Genomic DNA, 25,079 nt, shown 5'->3' with positions numbered 1-25,079 from the left:
CTGGAAATATGATGCTGTAGCTATTAGTGAAATATGGTTGCAGGAGGGGTGTGATTGGCAACTAAATATTCCAGGATTTCGCTGCTTCGGGCGTGATAGAATAGGAGGGGCAAGAGGGGGAGGTGTTGCATTGCTTGTCAGAGAATATATAACAGCGGTGCTCTGGTATATAGGTTAGTGGGCTCGTCTAGGGAGGCTATTTGGGTGGAATTGAGGAATGGGAAAGGTGTAGTGACACTTATAGGGGTGTATTATAGACCACCTAATGGGGAGCGAGAACTGGAGGAGCAAATTTGTAAGGAGATAGCAGTTATTTGTAGTAAGCACGAGGTTGTGATTGTGGGAGATTTTAATTTTCCACACATAGACTGGGAAGCCCATTCTGTAAAAGGGCTGGATGGTTTAGAGTTTGTAAAATGTGTGCAAGATATTTTTTTGCAGCAATACATAGAGGTACCAACTAGAGAAGGGGCAGTGTTGGAGCTCCTGTTAGGGAATGAGATAGGGCAGGTGACAGAGGTATGTGTTGGGGAGCACTTCGGGTCCAGTGATCACAATACCATTAATTTCAATATAATTATGGAGAAGGATAGGACTGGACCCAGGGTTGAGATTTTTGATTGGAGAAAGCCCAACTTTGAGGAGATGCGAAAGGATTTAGAAGGAGTGGATTGGGACAATTTGTTTTATGGGAAGAATGTAATAGAGAAATGGAGGTCATTTAAAGGTGAAATTTTGAGGGTACAGGATCTTTATGTTCCTGTTGGGTTGAAAGGAAAAGTTAAAAGTTTGAGAGAGCCATGGTTTTCAAGGGATATTGGAAACTTGGTTTGGAAAAAGAGAGGGATCTTCAATAAATATAGGCAGCTTGGTGTTAATGAGGTGCTCGAGAAAAATAAAGAATGTAAAAAGAATCTTAAGAAAGAAATTAGAAAAGCTAAAAGATACGAGGCTGCTTTGGCAAATAAGGTGAAAATAAATCCAAAGGGTTTCTACAGTTATATTAATAGCAAAAGGATAGTGAGAGATAAAATTGGTCCCTTAGAGAATCGGAGTGGACGGCTATGTGCGGAGCCAAAAGAGATGAGGGAGATTTTGAACAATTTCTTTTCTTTGGTATTCTCTAAGAAGGAGGATATTGAATTGCGTAAAGGAAACAAGAAGGGTGGTTATGGAAAGTATGACGATTAAAGAAGAGGAAGTACTGGCGCTTTTAAGGAATATAAAAGTGGATAAGTCTCCGGGTTCGGACAAGATATTCCCTAGGACCTTGAGGGAAGTTAGTGTGGAAATAGCAGGGGCTCTGACAGAAATATTTCAAATGTCATTAGAAACGGGGATGGTGCCGGAGGATTGGCGTATTGTTCATGTGGTTCCATTGTTTAAAAAGGGTTCTAAGAGTAAACCTGGCAATTATCGGCCTGTGAGTTTGACGTCACTGGTGGGCAAATTGATGGAAAGTATTCTTAGAGATGATATATATAATTATCTGGATAGACAGGGTCTGATTAGGAACAGTTAACATGGATTTGTGCGTGGAAGGTCACGTTTGACAAATCTTATTGAATTTTTCCATGAGGTTACTAAGGAAGTTGACGAGGGTAAAGCTGTGGATGTTGTTTATAACGTTCCACATGGAAGGTTAGTTAAGAAGCTTCAAACGTTAGGCAGTAATATCTAAGTAGTAAATTGGATTCAGCAGTGGCTGGATGGGAGACGAAAGAGAGTAGTGGTGGATAACTGTGTCAGATTGGAGGATGGTGTGTAGCAGTGTGCCTCAGGGATCTGTACTGGGTCCAATGTTGTTTGTCATATATATTAATGATCTGGATGATGGGGTGGTAAATTGGATTAGTAAGTACGCAGATGATACTAAAATAGGTGGCGTTGTGGATAATGAAGTAGGTTTTCAAAGCTTGCAGAGAGATTTAGGCCAGTTAGAAGAGTGGGCTGAAAGATGGCAGATGGAGTTTAATGCTGAAAAATGTGAGATGCTACATTTTGGTAGGACTAATCAAAGTAGGACATACATGGTAAATGGTAGGGCATTGAAGAATGCTGTAGAACAAAGGAATCTGGGAATAATAGTGCATAGTTTCCTGAAGGTGGAATCTCATGTGGATGGGGTGGTGAAGAAAGCTTTTGGTATGCTCGCCTTTATTAATCAGAGCATTGAGTATAGGAGTTGGGATGTAATGTTGAAGTTGTATAAAGCATTGGTAAGGCCAAATTTGGAGTATTGTGTACAGTTCTGGTCACCGAATTATAGGAAAGATGGCAATAAAATTGAGAGAGTACAGAGGAGATTTACTAAAATGTTGCCTGGGTTTCATCTCCTAAGTTACAGAGAAAGGTTGAACAAGTTAGGTCTTTATTCTTTGGAGCGTAGCAGGTTGAGGCGGGACTTGATAGAGTTGTTTAAAATTATGAGGGGGATTAATAGAGTTGACATGGATAGGCTTTTTCCATTGAGAGTGGGGGAGATTCAAACAAGAGGACATGAGTTGAGTGTTAAAGGGCAAAAGGTTAGGGGTAAAATGAGGGGGAACTTCTTTACTCAGAGAGTGGTAGCTGTGTGGAACAAGCTTCCAGCAGAAGTGGTTGAGGCAGGTTCGATGTTATCATTTAAAGTTAAATTGGATAGCTATATCGACAGGAAAGGAATGGAGGGTTATGGGCTGAGTGCAGGTCGGTGGGACTAAGTGAGAGTAAGAGTTCGGCACAGACTAGAAGGGCCGAGATGGCCTGTTTCCTTGCTGTAATTGTTATATGGCTAACACCACTATCAACTGAGTTCATCAGAAATATTTCATTGTTTTCCAAAAACACGGATGGTGTCACAATGTGTTTGTGAACTGACATAATATTGTGACTAGTGAGAGCTTCTTTTTGGCATTTGGTTTCAAACTGATGCCATGTGATAATGGTAGCATTTACAATGCTTAACCAGACTTCTGACATGCTTAAGTTGCTCAGATTTGAGAAGAACGGTCAACTAAATAGTGGATGGTACAGAGGGGAATAACCATGTTGTATGGAAGGGCCACTGCACCGGATCAGAGAAAGCTGAAGCTGTAAACTCAGCCAGTGCCATAGTGGGCACCAGCCTCCCCACCATCAAGGACAATTTCAGTGGGCAATGCTTCAAAACGGTAGCACCTATCGTTAAGGAATCCCACCACCCAGGATACACATTCTCATTACTACCAGAAATAAGGCACAGCAGCCTGAAGACACACACTCAAAGTTTTAGGAATAGCTTCTTCAACTCTGCCATCAGATTTCTGTATGGACAATGAACCCATGAACACTACTTCACTACTTTTCTTTTGCTCTCATCTTGCACTACTTACAGGTATATATGGAGCGTCTTATACAGTACATATGTGTGAGTGTACATATCTTATTATAATTTATGGTGCAATGTATATATTGCAGTGCACTGCTGTGCAAAACAAAACAACACATGTCAGCAATTATAAATCTGATTCTGATTCAAAACCATCTCCTCCTTGAACTTAGGCTCAGAAGGGATTCTAATCCATGAGCCACCGGCTCATTTTCTTTGAAATTTTGACCCCTAACTTCTTACTGTTCTACATTTAAGAAAGATGATTTTGAACTGCATTGCATGTATTGCATTGAACTGCTGCTGCTAAGTTAACTAATTTCACATCACATGCCGGTGATAATAAACCCAATTCTGAACTCCATGAGATCAACCAACAAAGCCTGGCCTTTTTTTCGCCAACTGTAACAAGCTCTGTTGAAACGAGCTTTATCATTGTAAGAGGTGCCAATTCATTTGTCTTCACTGATCAATTTAAATATATTTTTTGTACTTTATAAGCCCTGATCTCAAAGTTGACTGATTTTTCTGTGTAACTAATTGAAAGGTAACAAATCTTTCAGATCATTATTCAATACAATTTCACTGGCATAAAAAAAAATAATGAGCCTGTGCAACCAAATATCAAAATTGTTTATGATGCAGATCAGGAACATTGTCAATTTCTATTGTGATGATTTACTGTATTGATTAGGCAGCATACATCAATGAGCAATGGTACTGAAATTTACAGGACTTCTCATGTTTCTTTGGTTTAAATGTTGAAAATATGGCTACAAAGGACACATTTAATTACCTACAATTTTCCATTAAGTACAATAATGTAAGAAATAGGAGTAAGCCAATCACCTCCTCAAACCCACTCTGCCATTCAATAATCATAGCCAATATTCTACCTCAACAAATTTTCCTTTCCTACCCCAAAGACCTTAATTCCTTTAATATCTAGAAACTTTATTGATTTCGTTTCAAATGCAATGAATGAACTGCAGAGGGTCACTACCCACCAAACTGGTGCTGGTGAGATAGTTCTACAGGACCATGACAAATGAGTGCTCTGTAGGTGATAGAGAAATTAATTTTGCTGCATTGAGCTAGTGACCACAGCAGATGTCCCTTAAGTAATAGAATCTGCTGATGCCTCCAAGGATCAGGTATACCAATAAATACCATGTCATCCCAAGTAGAATTTTAAGTAGCTGAAATTATTTGCTCTGTAATCTGGGCTGCTGGTGCAGGTAAGGTACCAGAACAAATCGTACTGCAAACAATAATGCTGATGGAAAGCAGCAATGCCAATGACTCACTCAAGTCCTGGAGAAGTATCATTGAATTGAAAGTTTATCTGACAAAGTTAATGATGATAGCTGAAGCAGTAGGCCAGCGAGGCATTACTATATAGACATCTGTTAGTCTCATGAGACCATGGATTTACACCTTGGAAGGTTTCCGGGGCGCAGGCCTGGGCAAGGTTGTATGGAAGACCAGCAGTTGCCCATGCTGCAAGTCTCCTCACTCCACACCACCGATGTTGTCCAAGGGAAGGGCACCAGGACCCATACAGCTTGGCACCGGTGTCGTTGCAGAGCAATGTGTGGTTAAGTGCCTTGCTCAAGGACACAACACGCTGCCTCAGCCAAGGCTCGAACTAGCGACCTTCAGATCACTAGATAAACCCCTTAACCACTTGGCCACGGGCCAAGAGGCATTATTAAATCTATAGTAACAGTAAAGAGCATAGGAATAAGTTACATTCTCTATTTCTTTCCAAAACGGAATCACAGAAACCAATCATTAATTTATTTTCTGATTTGATTCAACAATCAAGCTGTACCTGGGGATGAACAATGGTCTCAGCATCATCCAAGCGGATATTGTCATCTATGAAGATATGCTGTATTCCCCTTTCAGAAGGATCAATCCAAAATGGTTTTCCACCTTGGCTTGAGAAGTTATTCCCAGCCCACCTGAAGAAGAGATACATGAAAGTACAGAATTCAATAAAAGTGAAGCAATTTTCTAATATTAGAGTGATACTACCACACAAGTATAACAACAGTCTGCCTTGAAATTGCTTTAAGAACTCTTAGTTATCTCATAATAAGGCAATTGAAAATATGCTCATCACACATATATTTGCAGTTTTGCAATAAACAAATGGCAGAAATAGTTCAGTTTGAAAACCTGGAACTTTGAATTTTAATAATGTATTCCCGAACAATTTTGGACTTACAACCACTTAAAACTTGCTGACTTCTCATGATGGGGTTGGGGGGTTGAGGAAGAATGTTTTTCTTAACTATCCCTTCCCAGCAGTTCACACTGAACTTAGTTCAAATTATGCTTGGCATCTTACACAGGCTCTTTTCTGTAATCTAAGCCCTCACTCCTAATGTGTTGGTATATGTTAGTTTCCCTATTTGTTTGTTAATTTTATTCATTTACGGGATGTGGGCATCATCAGCTAAGCCAGCATTTATTGCCCATCCCTAGTTGCCCTTGAGAAGATGGTGATGAGCTGCCTTCTTGATGAGCCGCAGTCCCTGAGGTGTGGGTACACCCACAGTGCTGTTAGGGAGGGGATTCCATGATTTTGACCCAGCGACAATGAAGGAACGGCGATATGTTTCCAAGTCAGGATGGTGAATGACTTGGAGGGGGATTTCCAAGTGGTGGTGTTCCCAGGTATCTGCTGTTCTTGTCCTAGATGGTAGTGGTCATGGGTCAGGAAGGTGCTGCCTTAGGAACTTTGATGTGTTAAATACCCAAAGTAAAAATAATTTAAAACAACATACGAGATTCTGCAGAATTCACTTGTAAAGGAGAAGATCAGATTCAGTGGCACCTGATCTTCCTCCTGTTCCCAAGTGCAGTTAACTAGCAATTCTCTGTAATAAGGCCCACATTACCTGGCAGTGGTTTCAGCTTTAAACCACTGCAATGGTTTTCTAAACAACAAAAATCAATAAACCATAGAAATTGCAGAATTTTACATATCTTTACAATATTAAAAGACAAAGAGCAGTCTGTTTTTACTGACTAATTGCCAGCTAATCGACTATAGTTCATTTTGGGGGAAGTACAGGAACCTAAAGACTCACACTCAACCTTTCAGCAACAGCCTCTCCTCCCCACTCCCCGCCCAACCCCCACAATCAAATTTCTGAATGGACACTGAACCATCCATGAACATCACCTCCCATTTTTTTGCCTTTGTTTTGCGCTTAATTTAAATAAATATATATATTTTACAATTTATAGTTTTTTTTATGTATTTCAATTGTACTGCTGCCATAAATCAACAAATTTCACAACATATACCAAAGATGCTAAACTTGATTCTGATAAAGTTTGCATAGTTGTATTTGGAAAGAAATACACAACATACATCCCCCACATTGCTTGTAGACATCGAGCAATGTCATTAAATCAGTAGATTCACAGCAGATGCAAGTAGCTATAGTTACCAGTCACCATTTCAGTCACCTTTGAAAGAATACTTCTGTAAAACTTCTACTGAATATGCCACAGACAATGCAAATCTTAAACTCACCAGTCAAAATGATCCTGAAAACCTACAATTCCCTCCAAGGCAGAGAAATAGTCATACAGAGCTTTAGAACCTGATTTTGTGGAAATTCGTTCAGATCCAAAGGTCAACACAACATCCTTTTTATTGCAACGGATTTTGCCTGGTGCTATTGTTAACGGAATCTACAGAGAAAAGTTCGGAAACTGTTAACGTTTCAATATCAGCCAAGACTGTAGGAATTCAGTAACACCTTACATTTGAAAACAAGTCTAGAAAGGAATACTGGAAAATAATAAGTCCTTGGAACATGTCTTGGAGAGACATCAGTGGAGAAGAGACAAGTTACATTCCATAAAACATAGGAGCTGAATTGGGCCATCAGACTATATGAGATTCAGCTTGTCACTCAGAGATTCCCTACCCACCTGAATTTAACTGGTGTGGATGTGAAGGACTCATCTCATTGACCCGCAGATCTTAAGTATTGGGCAGCAAGATTGTTGTGGCAAATATGCTACAGGCAGAGTCCCAAGGCTCCATTTAGACTTTGACATACGAAAAGCTGAGACAAACTATTCGCGTTCACGTAAAAACCAAAAAGAGAATGATCTAAAAATAAGCAGTAAACTTAAAGCATTAAAATCCTTAGAAACAATGAAAAACATGAAAATTGAAATGAACAGGGTCTCTGATCCTGCACCTGGTCTGACTTAGCAGAGGGCTACATAATAAATTGTTAAACAGCTGGAGTGTTGTGACAGATGCAATGCCACATGTCATTCAGAAACTCTTGGACTTAAGTGAATTAGAGTAATTCCACGATTTATTCCTACTGGAATGAGTAAATGTTGACAATTCTCATAACAGGAAAATTTGCTCTAATACTTCAGGTGTAGACCTCTCTTCACAAAATACCCACATCAAACACATTTGTTTGATTGTTCTTTCCACCAATATTTATCCATCCACTATTTCAGATGTCCAGGAATTTAAGATTTTGGTTTTGTTTTGAATTCCCAGTGTTTTGAGCATTCCATTTATTTTTTTTTCCATAACACAAAATAAACTACAGTATTTTCAATTGCTACAAATTGTTAAGGTACATCCCCGCACACATTCCCAAGTTTTAAACTCTTAACATTTTTATTGATCTTTTCCCCTGCTTATCCATTATTCAAAGTTCTACGGTGCAAAAGCTTTGGTGGATAATAGGTAACCCCTTCCAAATGTTGCCCTGAGCCACATACCACTCAAAATCACTTAGGGTAAACTCAATGACTGTTGTACTTCCTCTCCATCCTTGAAATAAAACATCCTCTAATCAGTTCTCCAACAAATACCCGACTAAGATTTATGGAAAGTGTGTGGATGCCAATATTATTTGGCTCAGAAAGCTACAAAGAATGATTGTGAAATATCACTAATTGAATCACCATAATTTCTAATGCTCTTTTAACTACAAATATTCGTCTAGTTCCACTCTTAAATAAATATTGTATATAGTTAGTGCAGTTTTCTTATGGAAAAGAGAAAATTAAGAGATAATAAAGCTACAAATGTTATTATTTGTGAGTTATGCTGAAGATCTCATGTCTTGCAAGGGACATGAAGGCATGTTTAAATGAATGTGGTATACTTTTTGTTTAATAAATGCATTATGGTAGTCCTTTTACATTTGGGATTAGCACTCTATATATATTTATACGTCATTTTTGATGCAAGTTCTCTTATAGTTATACACGTATTTGAGGAACCTTGAAATTCACTTACATGTTTCATCTGGAGATGCTTGTACTGAGGATGTTGGCCTAACAGGGTGACCTGCATTGCTTTCAAAGTTTGACACAAATCTGTGCCAAAGGTTCGAAATACAATTGCAAATTCTCTATTTTGTGATAACAAACAATCAATTAGCTCAAAGAAAGATGGGAGGATCCTGTGGTACTCTTTTCCATCTTCACCAGTCACAGACAGGTTATCATCATGGGGATCTGTCCATTCCATTTGCTGTAAGTGATCAGTGAAAATCTTTTCAAAGAGGCAGCCATCTGCAGTCTCTATGAAATCCTGCAGTTTCCCAAACTGTGAATAATAGGTCACAGCCCCAGCAGAAGGCGGATTCAAGGAAGGTACACGGCTTATCCATTCCCACTTTCCTGAAACAAAATTGACATTTTACAAACATTTAAAATGTTTTCTCAGCAAAGGATCACCTGCAGTCACGGGCCACTGTTCCTAGCACAGCTTTTTGTTTAAAATTCTTCAATTAGACACTGCATCATAGAAAGCATAAAATCTGCAGGACAGGTTCATCACCATAATGCTGGTACTAAAAACGCCATTATCAGGAAAGACTGTACAGTACAGAGTTGATGAAACCAAACCAAAGCAGGAAGATGAGTAATTACTATGTTGAGACGATTAAAGGATCAATCAGGAGAATATTCCATCTGGTGGCGAGTTCAGAACAAAAGGGCATTCATTTTAAATTAGAGTTATTAAGCAACACACATCAAAGTTGCTGGTGAACGCAGAGGCGCAGTCGACGTTTCAGGCCGAGACCCTTCGTCAGGACTCGAAGGCAGTCCTGACGAAGGGTCTCGGCCTGAAACGTCGACTGTGCCTCTTCCTATAGATGCTGCTTGGCCTGCTGCGTTCACCAGCAACTTTGATGTGTGTTGCTTGAATTTCCAGCATCTGCAGAATTCCTGTTGTTTGCGTTTAGAGTTATTAATGTCAGCAAACACTTCTTCCCACAGGAAAGATGAAAATCTGTAGTCTCTATTCTGCAGTCAGTTGAAGCTCAGTTGTGAAGTTTTGGAAACAAACTCAAAGATTGGTGGGCAGGAGTATCATGACAATAAATGAACTAACAAATCAGACCCATCATGAAAGGAAGAATATGCAGCCCCACACCTAACCCTGGTTGCCTCTTTCAATTATGAGGTATCAAACTAATTTATATCTGAATTAACGTTTAGTCATGTTTAGCTGGTAGATAATTGGAAATCATATACACGTGCATGCTGTTTACCTTTTAATTGCGTCAGGACATCGCCTAGGCATTAAAACCAATTTATCATGGCGGTCCTGGTTACATTTTTTAAATTCTTCTGTCATTATCTCACTATAATGATCTTGCTCCAATCCACAGCACTTAAATTTATGCACAATTCTATATCAATCTGTAAATTTGCTACATCTTTTCTTCATACTAGTCCCTAATAAAATAACCAGTATATTTGGTTTTGCATATCCATGTACATTTAGATTACAGGGTTAAAATACTGATTCTTTCATGGTTGTAATTAGCATTTCATCTAATTTCTGATTACACTTCTTTCGATAAGTCTTTTTAGCGAGCTTTTATGTCAAGCTCCCCCCACCCCCAACACTGGACTCTAATGACTGCAATGACAGAATGAGACAAAATCAACAAGTAACAGGTTAGGGTGACAGTAAAGCAAAGGAGAATAAATGAGAACATAGCGGATACAGGAATCAGGATTAGTGCTCATCTGGAGGGTGAATTTTGTCCTTGGTTGCCAAGCTCAAGACTCACCAGAGCACTTCGCCACGCCATCTCTTCATTAATTTCAACGCTACTGAACCGTGGCTATATCCACAAAATGCAATCCGCCACACCCAGCCACCCACCTATTTAACCCTAGCCTAATCGCAGGACAATTAACAATGACTAATTAAACTACGATCAGTAACTCTTTAGAAAGCGCGGGGAAACCAAAGCACCTGGAGGAAACCCATGCACTCAGGAAAAAATGTACAACCTTTCTTACAGATGGCGAACTCCATCGAAATGAACTCTGACGCCCCAAAGTATAATAGCATCACGCTAACTGCTACGCTGCCATGGTGCCCTAAATACTGCTGATCCTCAGCATCACTGAGTCAAAGTACTTGCCCCAGATCTGTTCAGTTCAAGGTAATAAATGATGATTTTGGCAGCGATACTTCCTTCCATAAAATGAACACGTTGAAATACTGTGTGCAACATAAATTTCTCACTAGTTGAACAGATGACCCACTGTTGTACTGTCCAGTTTCTAACCTTATTTCGTAAAGGGAAATCATGTAGCTCCTTGTTAAAAGTTCCCTTTGAAGATCTAATTAAACTGCACCATAGCTAGGTCTGCTACATGCATCTCGTGTGACCTCCGCGAAGTTAAAGCTGTCAGGCAAATTTACGATTGCAGTTGTCAAGACAATTCTCTTTCAGATAACACTGAGTACTGGAGATTGCTTACAGCAATACCCAATAAGCTAAATGTCCTGCTCATTCCCTTCAGACTCTTGCAAGATGCTTTGTCAGTTTGTTACTTCTAATATCAAAAAAATCTCCTCTTCAATATCCTTCAGGATACCATCTGAACTATGAAAAGTAGCATCCTATTTCCTGGAAATATTCTGGTGAATGCTTACTAACTTTTCTGTCAGATGGGGAGTATAATGCAGAGAAATGCAATGTCAACAGGAAAAATATAACACCATCCTAGAGGCAAGACACTGCAAAATGTTGAAACGCAGAAGGATCAGGATGCCCTGGCTCATGATTCACAACCAGCTGTTGTGCAGGGAGAGTATGTTCAATTCTACTGTTACGGAGCAAAAGGAGTCATTTGTTACATTGTTGCAATGTGCTATGGGCAGCCTGCAAGTGTCGCCATGCATCTGCCGCCAAAATAGCACGCCCACAACTTGCCAGCACTAACCTGCCTATCTATTTTTTTATAACATGGGAGGAAACCAGAGGGCTCAGAGTCATTTGGCCCATATTTCTCTAAGCCGTTCCTATCCATTTACGTATCTACGTTTCAGATGTTGTTATTGTACCTGGTTCAACTACTTTCTCTGGCAGCTCATTCCATGGATGTAACACACCTTGTCCAAAGACATCAGTGAGAGCAATTCTGGAGTATTGTGTACAAATTGGTTTTCTTACTTTGGAAGTATGTAGACAGATTGGAAATAGTTCAGAGAAGGTTTACCTCCAATGGACAGGTTAGTTTAGGAGGAAAAGCTAGGCAGATTAGGCTTGTATCTGCTGGAGTTCTGAAGTGAAAGGGTGGACTTGATTGAAACACAAGATCCTGAGGAGATTTGATAGGATGGATGTGAAAAGACATTTCCTCTTTGGCAGAAACCAAAAACATGGTGTTACGCTTTAAAAAAATAAGCATTGCCCATATAAGACCAACATGAAGCCAATTCTTTGCTCTCAGAAAATCATGAACTTTGGGCCTCTCTTCCTCAAATGGCTGTGAGAATAGAGTCCTTGAATATATTTAAAGCAGAGGTGGATTGACTCTCGACGACTCAAGGGAAGGTTTCGAAGATTTACCATGGTTATTCAGGATTGCAGTGTTAAGGTTTCAGTCAGAGCAGCCACAATTATATTGAATGACAAATCACAGTCAAGGGGTCAAGTGACTTGCTTGAGACCCTAATATGCATGTTGTAATGTTTAATTTCTTTCATTAATCTCATTTTGAATTCTTTTGGATTTGTCTTTGATTGATAGGGTGATTGTATGTATGAAAAGAACTCTATTAAATGAATTTTTTAAAAATATATTCCTACACTCCAATTCAGAATTTGCACTTTCTCTGTGGTTAAAATTATTTTTTCTTATTATTCCTTTTTTTAAAAAAAGATACATTCATATTTTGACGTTCAACAACATACATGTGATGTTGCTTAATTCACCAAAGACATGATGAATTAGTATAACTTAGAGAATGTTTACAGAAGCAACCCTGTAGTACACTTACAGAAATGCAAAATGAAGCATTTGTAATAAGGAACTTGTATTATGTTGCTATTCTCTGTCAAAGGTTCTATTGATGCTATTAAAACAACAGCAAAATTATTTATTTTATATTATAAATTTCCACTGCCATGAGCAAATAACTCTTACCTTCCTGGTTGATCCGTCCCCAGGTAACAGTGGTTAAAAAGTAACTGAGAGCACTTTTGGGTCCTTGTCTGGTAACAGTATCAAACAATTGCACTGTGTTATTTAAATCTAAGTGCACAATCAGCTTTGATCTTCTGCATCTCAAAGCTGTGGGAACCTTGTTAATCCTCTGGTTTGGAACGGATTCCTCACTCTCGGTGTCTTGGTCTGCTGGCAGTAATTCCATCTGTGTGTTTAGTAAAAGTGACTATAGAAGTCTATTATCTTATCATATGTGCATAATTCTGTGTAATCATTAATCCTTTGGCCATAGAAAATTTCTTCCTCAAAATCCTGATTTCAGCAAGGATTGAGGGATGCAGTTTGCAACGGGCTGGAAGGCTCTCATAGACCTTTAAAAAAAAAGATTATTAGTGTGGCTTCAGCTTCATAACACATTTTCAATTAATACAAATATGAAACAAAACTAATAAACCGTGGTAGATAGAAATTATACTGGAAATATTATACAAGTGATAAAAAAAATAAACATAATGAGATTACATTTTATAGAGTAGAATTTAAAATAATTGCAAATGGTATGTTAGCTCATGATTTTTCACAGAGTGAAGCAACAGTTACCTTCCCTAAGCAGCAAGGCTGATCAATACCTCCAGCCTTAGATGCAGCACAAAAATCACACTAAGATAAAGAACAAATAGAACATAGAACATAGAAATCTACAGCACATTTCAGGCACTTCGGCCCACAATGTTGTGCTGACCATGTAACCTACTCTACAAAATGCCTAGAATTTCCCTAGCATATAGCCCTCTGTTTTTCTAAGCTTCGTGTATACAAAAGTATAAAAAACACAATAAATATAAATACATAAGATAGCTTATATACATAGATTGATTGTATGTCCATAAAGTGACACAAGGCACAGGAGTCTCTGTACATAAGGTGACTGATTGGAAATGATTCAGTAGTGACATTGTGAGTTAGTGGGTGGAGGGGTTGATCAACCTTACTACTTGGAGAAAGTAATTTTTTTTTACCACTTCACAAAAATCACACCAACTCTGCTGACAGACGTGTACTTAAAGAATTCAGTTATAAAAAATCCCCATCCTAATTTGCCTGAGATTATGTGTCTGAAGGTTTCAATGTTACATTCATTCATGGGGCCTGAACCAAGAATCAGCATTTTAGTTATGGCAAGCAAGTGAGCTCTGATAGTTATTGATTGGTGCTATCATTTTGTTAGTAATGGAGTGTAGCAATTGGCTGGATTGAATTTGTCCTGGTTTGAGGACTGTACGTACCACGGCAATTTTCTACTTTGCTGGGTTTACTCTGATATCGGAGGTTCATTCACCGGTCTTTCTAGAGTACTGGTAGAAACATAGAAACATAAAAAATAGGTGCAGGAGTAGGCCATTCGGCCCTTCGAGCCTGCACCGCCATTTATTATGATCATGGCTGATCATCCAACTCAGAACCCCGCCCCAGCCTTCCCTCCATACCCCCTGATCCCCGTAGCCACAAGGGCCATATCTAACTCCCTCTTAAATATAGCCAATGAACTGGCCTCAACTGTTTCCTGTGGCAGAGAATTCCACAGATTCACCACTCTCTGTGTGAAGAAGTTTTTCCTAATCTCGGTCCTAAAAGGCTTCCCCTCTATCCTCACACTGTGGCCCCTCGTTCTGGACTTCCCCAACATCAGGAACAATCTTCCTGCATCTAGCCTGTCCAATCCCTTTAGGATTTTATACGTTTCAATCAGATCCCCCCTCAATCTTCTAAATTCCAATGAGTACAAGCCCAGTTCATCCAGTCTTTCTTCATATGAAAGTCCTGCCATCCCAGGAATCAATCTGGTGAACCTTCTTTGTACTCCCTCTATGGCAAGGATGTCTTTCCTCAGATTAGGGGACCAAAACTGCACACAATACTCCAGGTGTGGTCTCACCAAGGCCTTGTACAACTGCAGTAGTACCTCCCTGCTCCTGTACTCGAATCCTCTCGCTATAAATGCCAGCATACCATTCGCCTTTTTCACCGCCTGCTGTACCTGCATGCCCACTTTCAATGACTGGTGTATAATGACACCCAGGTCTCGTTGCACCTCCCCTTTTCCTAATCGGCCACCATTCAGATAATAATCTGTTTTCCTATTTTTGCCACCAAAGTGGATAACTTCACATTTATCCACATTAAATTGCATCTGCCATGAATTTGCCCACTCACCCAGCCTATTCAAGTCACCCTGCATCCTCTTAGCATCCTCCTCACTGCTAACACTGCCACCCAGCTTCGTGTCATCCGCAAACTTGGAGATGCTGCATTTAATTCCCTCATCCAAGTCATTAATATATATTGTAAACAACTGGGGTCCCAGCACTGAACCTTGCGGTACCCCACTAGTCACCGCCTGCCATTCTGAAAAGGTCCCGTTTATTCCCACTCTTTGCTTCCTGTCTGCTAACCAATTCTCCACCCACACCAATACCTTACCCCCAATACCGTGTGCCTAAGTTTGCACACTAATCTCCTGTGTGGGACCTTGTCAAAAGCCTTTTGAAAATCCAAATATACCACATCCACTGGTTCTCCCCTATCCACTCTACTAGTTACATCCTCAAAAAATTCTATGAGATTCGTCAGACATGATTTTCCTTTCACAAATCCATGCTGACTTTGTCCGATGATTTCACCGCTTTCCAAATGTGCTGTTATCACATCCTTGATAACTGATTTGGAACTGTAATGGAACTGTTTTGTAAACCACTGCAGCATGGTTAGAATCAATAGACCTTGCTGTATTCAGTTGCTTGAGTTGTTTCTTGATATCACATGGAGTGAATCAAATTCTCTCAGTTTGGGGGTGAGATGTATTGTCTACTTGTTGATAGAGATAGCTGGAAATACACCAGCCTTGCCTATTTTGCATTTTGAGGATGGAATTGTTCATGGGGTTCCTCTCTCCTACTTACTGGTTTCACTGGCCACCACAGTTCATGACAGGATGTAACAGGATCACATCTATGAATTAAAATAGAAAAGAGCTAACCTACAGCATTTGTAGAATTTAAGTTCAGTTAATATTGAATTGAAAAAAAATACTAGCCAGTAACAAAGATGGGCCAGCCAGTGGTGTTGTGGCATCAGCAGAGCACTTTGAGGTGTATGGTCCACAGTTTGAATCCATCCTGGTCCCATCCTGGGCAGCAGCAGTATCTGCGCAAAAGAAAGGCCTGGCAATCTACTTCCATATCTTGCCACGAACGCCCAGTGGACAACTACACTATCCATAGGGTTCCCATGAGTTGACAACTCTACAGCACTCAACAACAGTGATGACCACACAACATGTCAGACTATTAGAAAAGTTTAGCTCGATCACTTTGGAAAAGAAACCCTGCACTCATATCACACCTTTCCTTTGTAACCTTGTACCATCAACATGATATCTCACCTCTCCTTTGTAATCTTGTACCCATTGACGTGATATCGCACCGTTCCTTTGTAACTCTGTATCCATCGACGTGAAGAACTCATAAATGTTCAGGCAGTTTGAAATGTGTAATAAATGCTGGGTTTGTCAATGCAATTATTTGCTTAATCACTATCCATTACTAGATGAATTTGGAAGCTTTGGAATGAGCAAAAGTTTACCAGATGTGAGGTATCAGCTACAAGGCGAGGTTGGAGAAACTTGAGGTTTTTTACTCTTGGCTGTCACAGGCTGAGAGATGACCTGAGAGAAGGTTATAAAATTGCGAGAGGCATAGATAGGTACACAGCCAAAATCTTTTTCCCAGGGTAGAAATGTCAAATACGAAAGGTCATCCTGGGCAGTAGGTTGACCTTTAAGGTGAGAGGGAAATGTGCAGAGCCAGTTTAGTTTCACACAGAGAGTGGTAGCTGCAGTGGGTTGTGGTAGCACTAAACAGATGTTTACATAAAATATATGAACGTGGAGGGATATGGATCACATGCGGACATAGAGATATTCTTTAATTCGGCATCATATTCCATATAGACATTATGAGCTGACGGGCTTGTCCTTTTGTTGTTTATCTAGATCCCAACAAATAAATGTGAATAAGTATGACAACAGACTCTGTAAGGGGTACAACAGCCTAATTACTAGCTAGCAAACAGAATTCTACACACTGATCCAGAAAAACATTAAATGTCACATCAACTAGGAGTTTAAATTCACATAATAAAAATGTGGCATAATGAAAAATACAAAAGTCAGCATCGTGAATGTCAAAACTATCAAAAACACTAAAGACTGCAAATGCTGTATCTAGTGGAGGAATTCAGCATGTCCCATACCTAATCTACATCTTTCCCCGCCATGTCTCGTCCTTCCATTCCAGGACCTCGTTTTCAAGAAATGTTGCTTCCCTTCTGGTGTGGTTGATGAAGCCTTCTCTCACATTTCCTTTGTTCCTGTTATCACCTTATCTCCCCGCAGAGAACAGAAATAGAATTCCCCTGGCCCTCAGCTTTCATCCCTCCTGCTTCTGCACTCAGCACTTCATGCCACCTGCATTGAGACCCCAATACAAGCCACATCTTCTCCTCCCTACACTTTCCGCCTTCCAGCCTCCGTGACTCACCGGTTTGTTCACCCCTCCCCACCTGGTCCTCCCTGACCACTGGCATTGACCCTGCAATCACTTGCTTTTACACCTCCTTCCTTGCCACTATGCAGAGATCTCAGCAGCTCGTCCACAGGACTCAAAGATTCACGCACCCCCTCCAACTTCACCCACAGCATTCAGTGCTCCCAACATGGCCTCCTCTACATTAGTGAGATCAAGTACACACTGGACAACCATTTTGCAGAGCACTTGTGCTCTTGTCCGCCAGAGCCAATGTAAGCTCCCAGTTACATACCATTTCAATTCCCCTTCCCATTCACATTCCTACACTGACCTCTTGCCCTTCTTAGCCTTCCCCACTGCCAGTTAGGCCCAATGCAAACTTGACGAATAACATCTCACATTCTATAACCCACTGGTTGTCTGATTCTCCTTCACCCCCTCTGTTTTGTCCCCTTTCCTACCATACACTGCACTCCAGCCTGCAGTTCCCCTTCCAGTCCAACAACTTACTACCCACATGCTTCACTCACTGGCTCTTTCTCCACCCTCCTTCCCCTCCCTGCTTTTCACTCTTCCTTAACGGTACATTCATTACTTCAGATTCCAGCGCCAGTAGCCATTGCGTATCACCCTCTCAGTTTGCTCCATCTGCCACTTGTCTTCTGTCTGCCACCATTTATCAAACACCAGCCCCTGCCTCCATTCTCCCCCCACCACCTGTGCCCATCACCCTTCACCCAAACCCTTCAATCTGCTAGTCCGGCACCTATCCAACCACCGGCCCCTTTCCCATTTATAAAGGCTCTAGGTACTTCAAACTCAAATGTCAATAATTCTTTTCTTCTCACAGATACTGCTCAACCCTTGAAATGCTTGCAAAACTACTGAGTTGTTGCAAAAACATATTTAGTTAACTATTGTCCATTAGGGAAGGAAATGTGCTAGGCTCAACATATATTTATAAGACTTCAGCCCCACAATTATGGTTCAGAATCAAGATCAAGACCAGGTTTACTCTCACTGACAAAGTGACTTTTAGCTGCTAATTCTTTTCTGGCCAATGCAAGATAGGGAATAATGTTTTTTTTTCCCCATCAACATCCACACATTCTCAATTGTGGCAATTGATCACTAACATTCAAAGTGAAACCCTATTCTAAGGCACGTTGCTGCACAGTCTGATTGAAAACCTTTTTAAAAAACTAATTTCCACTGCAGAATATCAGCTCCCTCTTTCTCTTCCACATGGCAATGTAACCTTACAATATCATCTAACATTCAATCAAAAACCAAACTCCTATTTATCTACACACACAAGTTCACCCAGACACAGGAACTCATTTTTTTCTGCAGCTATACCACCTCTCACTGGCACGTATACTTCCCTTCTTCTTCTTCTTCTTCTTCTTCTTCTATTTCCGGCTGTTTAGACGCATCTGGGCATATTACAGCCCTCTGCAGGATGTACAATTAATTATAGAACTTCAAGGAACTCAAATTCTCAAATACAACCTAGTCTCACGTATAAACTGAATAATAAACTCTTCAATCAGATAACACACATCAAAGTTGCTGGTAAACCCAGCAGGCCAGGCAGCATCTCTAGGAAGAGGTACAGTCGACGTTTCAGGCCAAGACCCTTCATCAGGACTAACTGAAGGAAGAGTTAGTAAGAGATATGAGAGTGGGAGGGGGAGGGGAGATACAAAATGATAGGAGAAGACAGGAGGGGAAGGGATGGAGCCAAGAGTTGGACAGGTGATTGGCAAAGGGGATATGAGAGGATCATGGGACAGGAGGTCCGGGAAGAAAGACGGAGGTGGGGGGCGGGGGGAACCAGAGGATGGGCAAGGGGTATAGTCAGAGGGACAGAGGGAGAAAAAGGAGAGTGAGAGAAAGAATGTGTGTATAAAAATAAATAACGGATGGGGTATCAGGGGGAGGTGGGGCACTAGTGGAAGTTAGAGAAGTCAATGTTCATGCCGTCAGGTTGGAGGCTTTCTCTCACTCTCCTTTTTCTCCCTCTGTCCCTCTCACTATACCCCTTGCCCATCCTCTGGGTCCACCACCCCCCCCCGTCTTTCTCCCCGGATCTCCTGTCCCATGATCCTCTCATATCCCTTTTGCCAATCACCTGTCCAACTCTTGGCTCCATCCCTCCCCCTCCTGTCTTCTCCTATCATTTTGGATCTCCCTCTCCCCCTCTCACTTTCAAATTTCTTACTAACTCTTCCTTCAGTTCGTCCTGACGAAGGGTCTCGGCCTGAAACGTCGACTGAAACTCTTCCAATAGATGCTGCCTGGCCTGCTGCGTTTACCAGCAACTTTGATGTGTGTTGCTTGAATATCCAGCATCTGCAGAATTCCTGTTGTTACGTTTTCTTCAATCAGATGTTGATTCTCTTGATGGCCAAACAAAGATTTAGTAGAAAACCAAAATAAATTTAAGCCAGATAGCCTCTTGAACAACATGCTTCTTTCAATTTTGTATCGATTACAGCTCAGTAAAACATGCTGGACTGTCTCTGGACTACCACAGTCACATAATCCAGTAGGATGTTTTCCTATTCTCTTTAAATAATAGTTTAACCCACAATGCCCCAACCTAAGTCTTGTTAATTTCACCATATCTCTACGACTTAAAAGGTAACAGTCTGAGACCTTTTTAACTAGTGGGTGACTAGAAAAATAATGCTTGCCCCTTAATTCATTTTTCCAATCCTCCTGCCGCTTCTTCTCTATACCTTTTTTAATCCTACTTCTCAATTCTGCTCTGCCTAGGGGAACTCTAATTTCTACCTGCCTGCTCTGTAAGGAGGACTTTCCAATGCCATCCACAATTTCATTTCCCTTCACCCCAGCATGCCCAGGTATCCATGAAAATCTAACTGCACAACCCATCTTCCCCACTCTAAACAACACCAAGAGAATCTCAATAACTATGTCAGGACGAGCTTTTGATTTACTCCCTTTTATAGCCTCTAAGGCAGCAGCAGAATCCGAACAGATGATAACCCTACGTGGTCGAGAGTCTTCTATCTACCATAAGGCCCAGAGGATTGCTAATAATTCTGTTGCAAAGACAGAAACACCATCTGAAACCTGTTGACCAATCTTAACTCCAAGTTGAGACACATACATCCCAAATCCTGCCCTACTGCTCTCTGGGTCCACTGAGCCATCAGTAAAAATCTTCAGATAAGATTCCCATTTACTATTTAAATATTCATTTGTGATCAACGCTGATGAAATTGTACTGCTTCCGTTAAGCTGAAAAAGGAGGAATAGGTCTACTTCTGGTTCTGGAAAGAGCCAAAAAGGGACGGGTGGCAAACAAATTAGGTCAACTATGTCTTCCTCAGTCAGTTTCAATTTCACAGCCCAGTTATTAACCAAATCTAAAAATGGGTATCTTTTAATTTTACTTTGGCGCTCCGACTTCCCCTGCAAGACACTTTGATGGACAGCTGTGATTGAATCCATTTAGTTTTGCCCAATACTGCAGGCCCAACTGAATTCGCCTTAAATGTAGAGGCACTTCTCCCATCTCCACACATAATGCCGGGAGTGATGTTGTTCTAAAAGCTCCACAACAGAGTGTAAGTGCTTTGGACTGCAGTGCCTAGTTTTCCCAAGCATTGCCGTAGCAGCGGAACCATAAGCAATACAACCATAATCTATAACTGATCTAATCATAGCTAGATATATTAAGTACATAGTTTCCCTCCCTGCTCCCCAGTCGCATCCAGCAATACTTCTCATAACATTTAAAATTTTCTCACACTTTCCAATTGTTTTATCTATATGAACCCTCCAAGTAAGTCTTTCATCAAACCAGACACCTAAAAACTTGAATACCTTGACTTTTTCCAGTGGAGAATCATATAGACACAATTCACAATCAGGAATCTTTCTTCTAAAGCCAAAAATCATGTATTTGGACTTAGAAGCAGAAATCCTGAAACCCCATTTATTAGCCCAGTTCTCAACTGTTCTTAAAGCCTTTTGTACCTGCCTTAATATATACTTGATGTTTCTTCCTCTTTTCCAGACTGCCCATCGTCTGCAAACAATGATTTGCCAAATCCTGTCCCTACCTGATCAAGGATATCGTTTATCATGACATTAAAAAGAACTGGACTAATGACACTTCCTTGAGGGGGACCATTACCTATTTTAACTGACTTGGAGCTTATTCCACCTATTCTTACCTGAATTGTCCTTTCCTTAAGGAAATCTTTGATCCAATTAAACATTCTACCTCTAATTCCCACATCATAGAGTTTAATTAATAAGCCATCCCTCCATAGTGAGTCATATGCTCTTTCAATATCTAGAAATACACTTACCATTACTTCTCTATTTTGAAACGCTTTTTTAATATCATGATCTAAAAGGGCAACAGATTCCATTGTTGATCTTCCAGTTCTAAAACCATTTTGATAGGCAGCAAAATGTCCCTTATTCAAAAATAAACAAGTCTGTTGGTGACCATTCGTTCCATAATTTTACAAAGCACTGACGTTAAAGCTATAGGTCGATACAAACTAGGACTAGACGAGTCCTTACCTGGCTTTAAAACTGGAACTACCACCGCATGTTTCCATTCTACTGGTAATTTTCCTTCTTTCCACACTGAATTAAACAATGCTAGAATTTCTGTTAATACAGAGTCATCTAAATGCTTAAGCAATTCATAACACAGTCCATCCCTACCAGGAGAAGTGTTTGAACCTGAATGGACAGCTTCCTGCAATTCCTGAAGGGAGAAAAAACAAATTTATGGAGCTATTATCATCCAAATTCCTGTCCAATTTCCAGCATTCCTTTAACATAATTCCTTTCTCAAATCACCTAACTCTCCAGAACTGTGTAACGCTTGGAACACCCCTACACACATATCAGCCTTTTCCTTATTGGTTACAGCTTCAATACCTCCTTCCAGCAAAGCTGGGATAGATGGTCTCCTATATATCCCTGACATTCTGTGAATGATCGTCCATAGCTGCTTTATAGGTGTCTCAGGGCCCAGGGTTCCACAAAATCTTCTCCAACTATCCCTCTTGGCATTTTTAATTACTTTCCTTGCTACTGCTCTTTCCTTTTTATACTCCATAACAATACCTAACACTGGGTACTTTCTCAATTTCCTGTAAGCTCTATTTCTGTTTTTTACTGTTATAATCACAATTTTTATTCCACCGCGGAACTAGTGCTCGAGCCTTAGGAACATTCCGTAGCGGAATAGTCAACTGAGCAACTTTATGAATTATAGAACAGAGGGATTCATTCCAATCGTCTATGGAGCCCTCGCTATTAATCTCTTCTATTATATCCACAGCTTTCTCCTGGTACTCATCCCAATGAGCCAAAGAAAAATTATACCTAGCAGACCTCTCCTCATTTAAAATCAAGTCTTCTGAACTGGAGTCCTGTTTTTATGAAAGTTGCACACCCTCCACCAGATTTACCTGTTCTGTCAGCTCTCAAACTATCATATCCAGGGATCACAAAATCTAAATGAGGCTTTAACCATGTCTCCTGTATACAGATCAAATCAGGCTTGTCTTTAAAAGTTCCAACAAATCTTTTTAATTCTTGACCATTTGCAGATAAACTTCTTGCATTCCATTGTAATATTAAAAACATCCAAATATTAATTATCAGCCTCTTCATCCACATAAAGGTCCTCCGTACTCTCTGATCCCAACAACTGGGAAGTATTCAGTGATTGTTTGTCTGTCATATTCTCATGTAATTTTTCTGGCGAAATCTGTTTTATATCAAGGAATCTCTTTGCAGCTCCAACAACTACTTTTATCATATCCGACCTCTTTGCTGTAGTTTTAGCCCCGACCAGTATATCAACAACAAATGTCAAAAAAAGACACTTTAGTCATCAACAACATGCCTGAAGGAACCATAGTTGGAGAACTCGGAATGAACTGACTCCCCATCATTCCAATCTTTTCTTTACTTATCCTTTGCTCTCTATCTACTTTCTTTACTGCCTCAGCATATGATATTTTTTGTTGGATACTAACATCCTGAATCTGCTTTGCCTTACTAAAATACTCACATCCTCTGAACGCCGCTATATGGTCCCCTCCACAGTTACTGCATTTAGGCACCGCTGCCTTACATGCTTTAATATCATGATCCTCTCCACATTTCATACATCTTCTTTTACCTCGACATGAACCAGCAACATATCCAAATCTCTGGCAATTATAACAGCGTAAGGGAGGCCTAATGTATTCTCTAACTTGATAAGACATTCACCCAAGATAGACTCTAGTTGGAAGAACATCACCTGCAAAAACCAGAACAGGGGAATCCCAATTACCACCTTCTCTCAATTTTAATCGTTTGGCTTCAATCACTCGACCACCTTTAATATTGTCCAAAATTTCCTTTTCAGTCCTGCCAGACCAAATACCATACACTACCCCCTTAACTCCCTTCCTTTCTTTCAGAGTAATACACTCCACTTTCACAACCAATATTCCCACCATTTTAGCACTGTTATATTGGTCAATATCTTTGCAACAAATTTTCAGCAATCCATTAGACAAAATCTTGGCCTGGAATCCTTTACCTATTTGGTTCTCTAATGCTGCTGCCACTTCCAAAGGATTAAGGGCTCTAAATCCTCCTCCTCCTCCTTCCTTCTGACGTTTAATTTTATACAGAACTATAAATTCCTCCAATTCACCCATTTTCCTCAATTTGTTGTCCCCCATTACTTCAGGTCTTTCACTTGATGCACCCCTTTTTTGGCTACCCTTACGTCTGGAGTATTCCACAGTCTCCCACCCTCCCCCTTCAATCTCAACCCGCCCCCCCCCTTTTGCAGCCATAGGCTACAAACTAACCCTTTCCAAACTACTAGGCTCCTCCACACCAATGTCCCCATCCCCTCAATCAATCAATCAATCAATCAATCAATCAATCAACAGCCGACTCCTACTCCAGGACACCCGTAAACTTCCCTCCATCGATTTAATCCATTTAAATCACCGTTCCTTGGACTCGAGGTCTGAATTCGCTCTAAAAGCTCGTGCAAAATATCTTGGATCCTTTCGTCAACGTTAAAAAGCCACGAAAAGTTGGCGTTTACTACTATCGTGTTTCAAGACTCCAGACAAGCTACAAAGATGATCAGTTCCCCTCTGGGGAAAAAGTTCCTTCGGGTTTCTAAAGGTGAGAGACTACAAACCCAGGAGCCACCTGAAGGGTTTCTGATCATTCTGCATTCTCCAAACTCCATGAAGTGAAACTGACTATTAAAACACCAATATTTAACGATGAAAGACACATTAAGATACCCACACTCAGAGCGATGCGTTCCCAGCGCGGTAAATTGTTGAGGAGAATCTCATCGCACGAAGCCGGCCGGCTTCCGGTGGATTGTGGGATTCTGGAAGACCGATTGAGCTGACTGACCCGCCAGCCTCAGTCTACTTTCCATTCAAAAAATAGCATAAGCTCCTAAAGATCGACAAACTCAATGTGCAAAAGAGGACAAACTTTGCAAATAAGAACAATATTGATAACATAAGTTATAAAGACTCCTTGAAAGTGAGATTGTGGGTTGCAGAATCAGTTCCGAGTGGTGGTGATAAAAGTTACCCATACTGATGGCTGTAGGGTAAA

At 40.5% G+C, this 25,079-nt stretch overlaps 1 protein-coding gene across 4 annotated transcripts in view; it reads right to left on the bottom strand.

Moving 5' to 3' along the window:
- si:dkey-32e6.3 (uncharacterized) overlaps positions 1-24,848 on the bottom strand; it is a 49,357-nt gene extending 24,509 nt beyond the window's left edge. The window contains exons 1-6 of one of the 4 annotated variants that reach the window (XM_063068347.1): positions 24,756-24,848; positions 16,280-16,884; positions 12,817-13,208; positions 8,652-9,037; positions 6,903-7,063; positions 5,184-5,316 (exon numbers count right to left, since the gene is read on the bottom strand). In XM_063068347.1, coding sequence (XP_062924417.1) covers positions 5,184-5,316; positions 6,903-7,063; positions 8,652-9,037; positions 12,817-13,042 — 906 coding nt within the window. In that variant the 5' untranslated portion in view covers positions 13,043-13,208; positions 16,280-16,884; positions 24,756-24,848. Of the gene's footprint in view, positions 1-5,183; positions 5,317-6,902; positions 7,064-8,651; positions 9,038-12,816; positions 13,209-16,279; positions 16,885-21,992; positions 22,162-24,755 lie in introns of those variants that run through there. The other 3 variants (XM_063068348.1, XM_063068346.1, XM_063068349.1) reach the window with 3 other exon arrangements.
- Positions 24,849-25,079: the final 231 nt, after the last annotated feature.

Source organism: Mobula hypostoma, chromosome 15 (genome assembly GCF_963921235.1).
Source record: "Mobula hypostoma chromosome 15, sMobHyp1.1, whole genome shotgun sequence".
In the NCBI taxonomy this organism is placed as follows: domain Eukaryota; kingdom Metazoa; phylum Chordata; class Chondrichthyes; order Myliobatiformes; family Myliobatidae; genus Mobula; species Mobula hypostoma.
The sequence above is the reverse complement of the archived record's forward strand: the minus strand, read 5'-3'. Positions and strand labels throughout refer to the sequence as shown.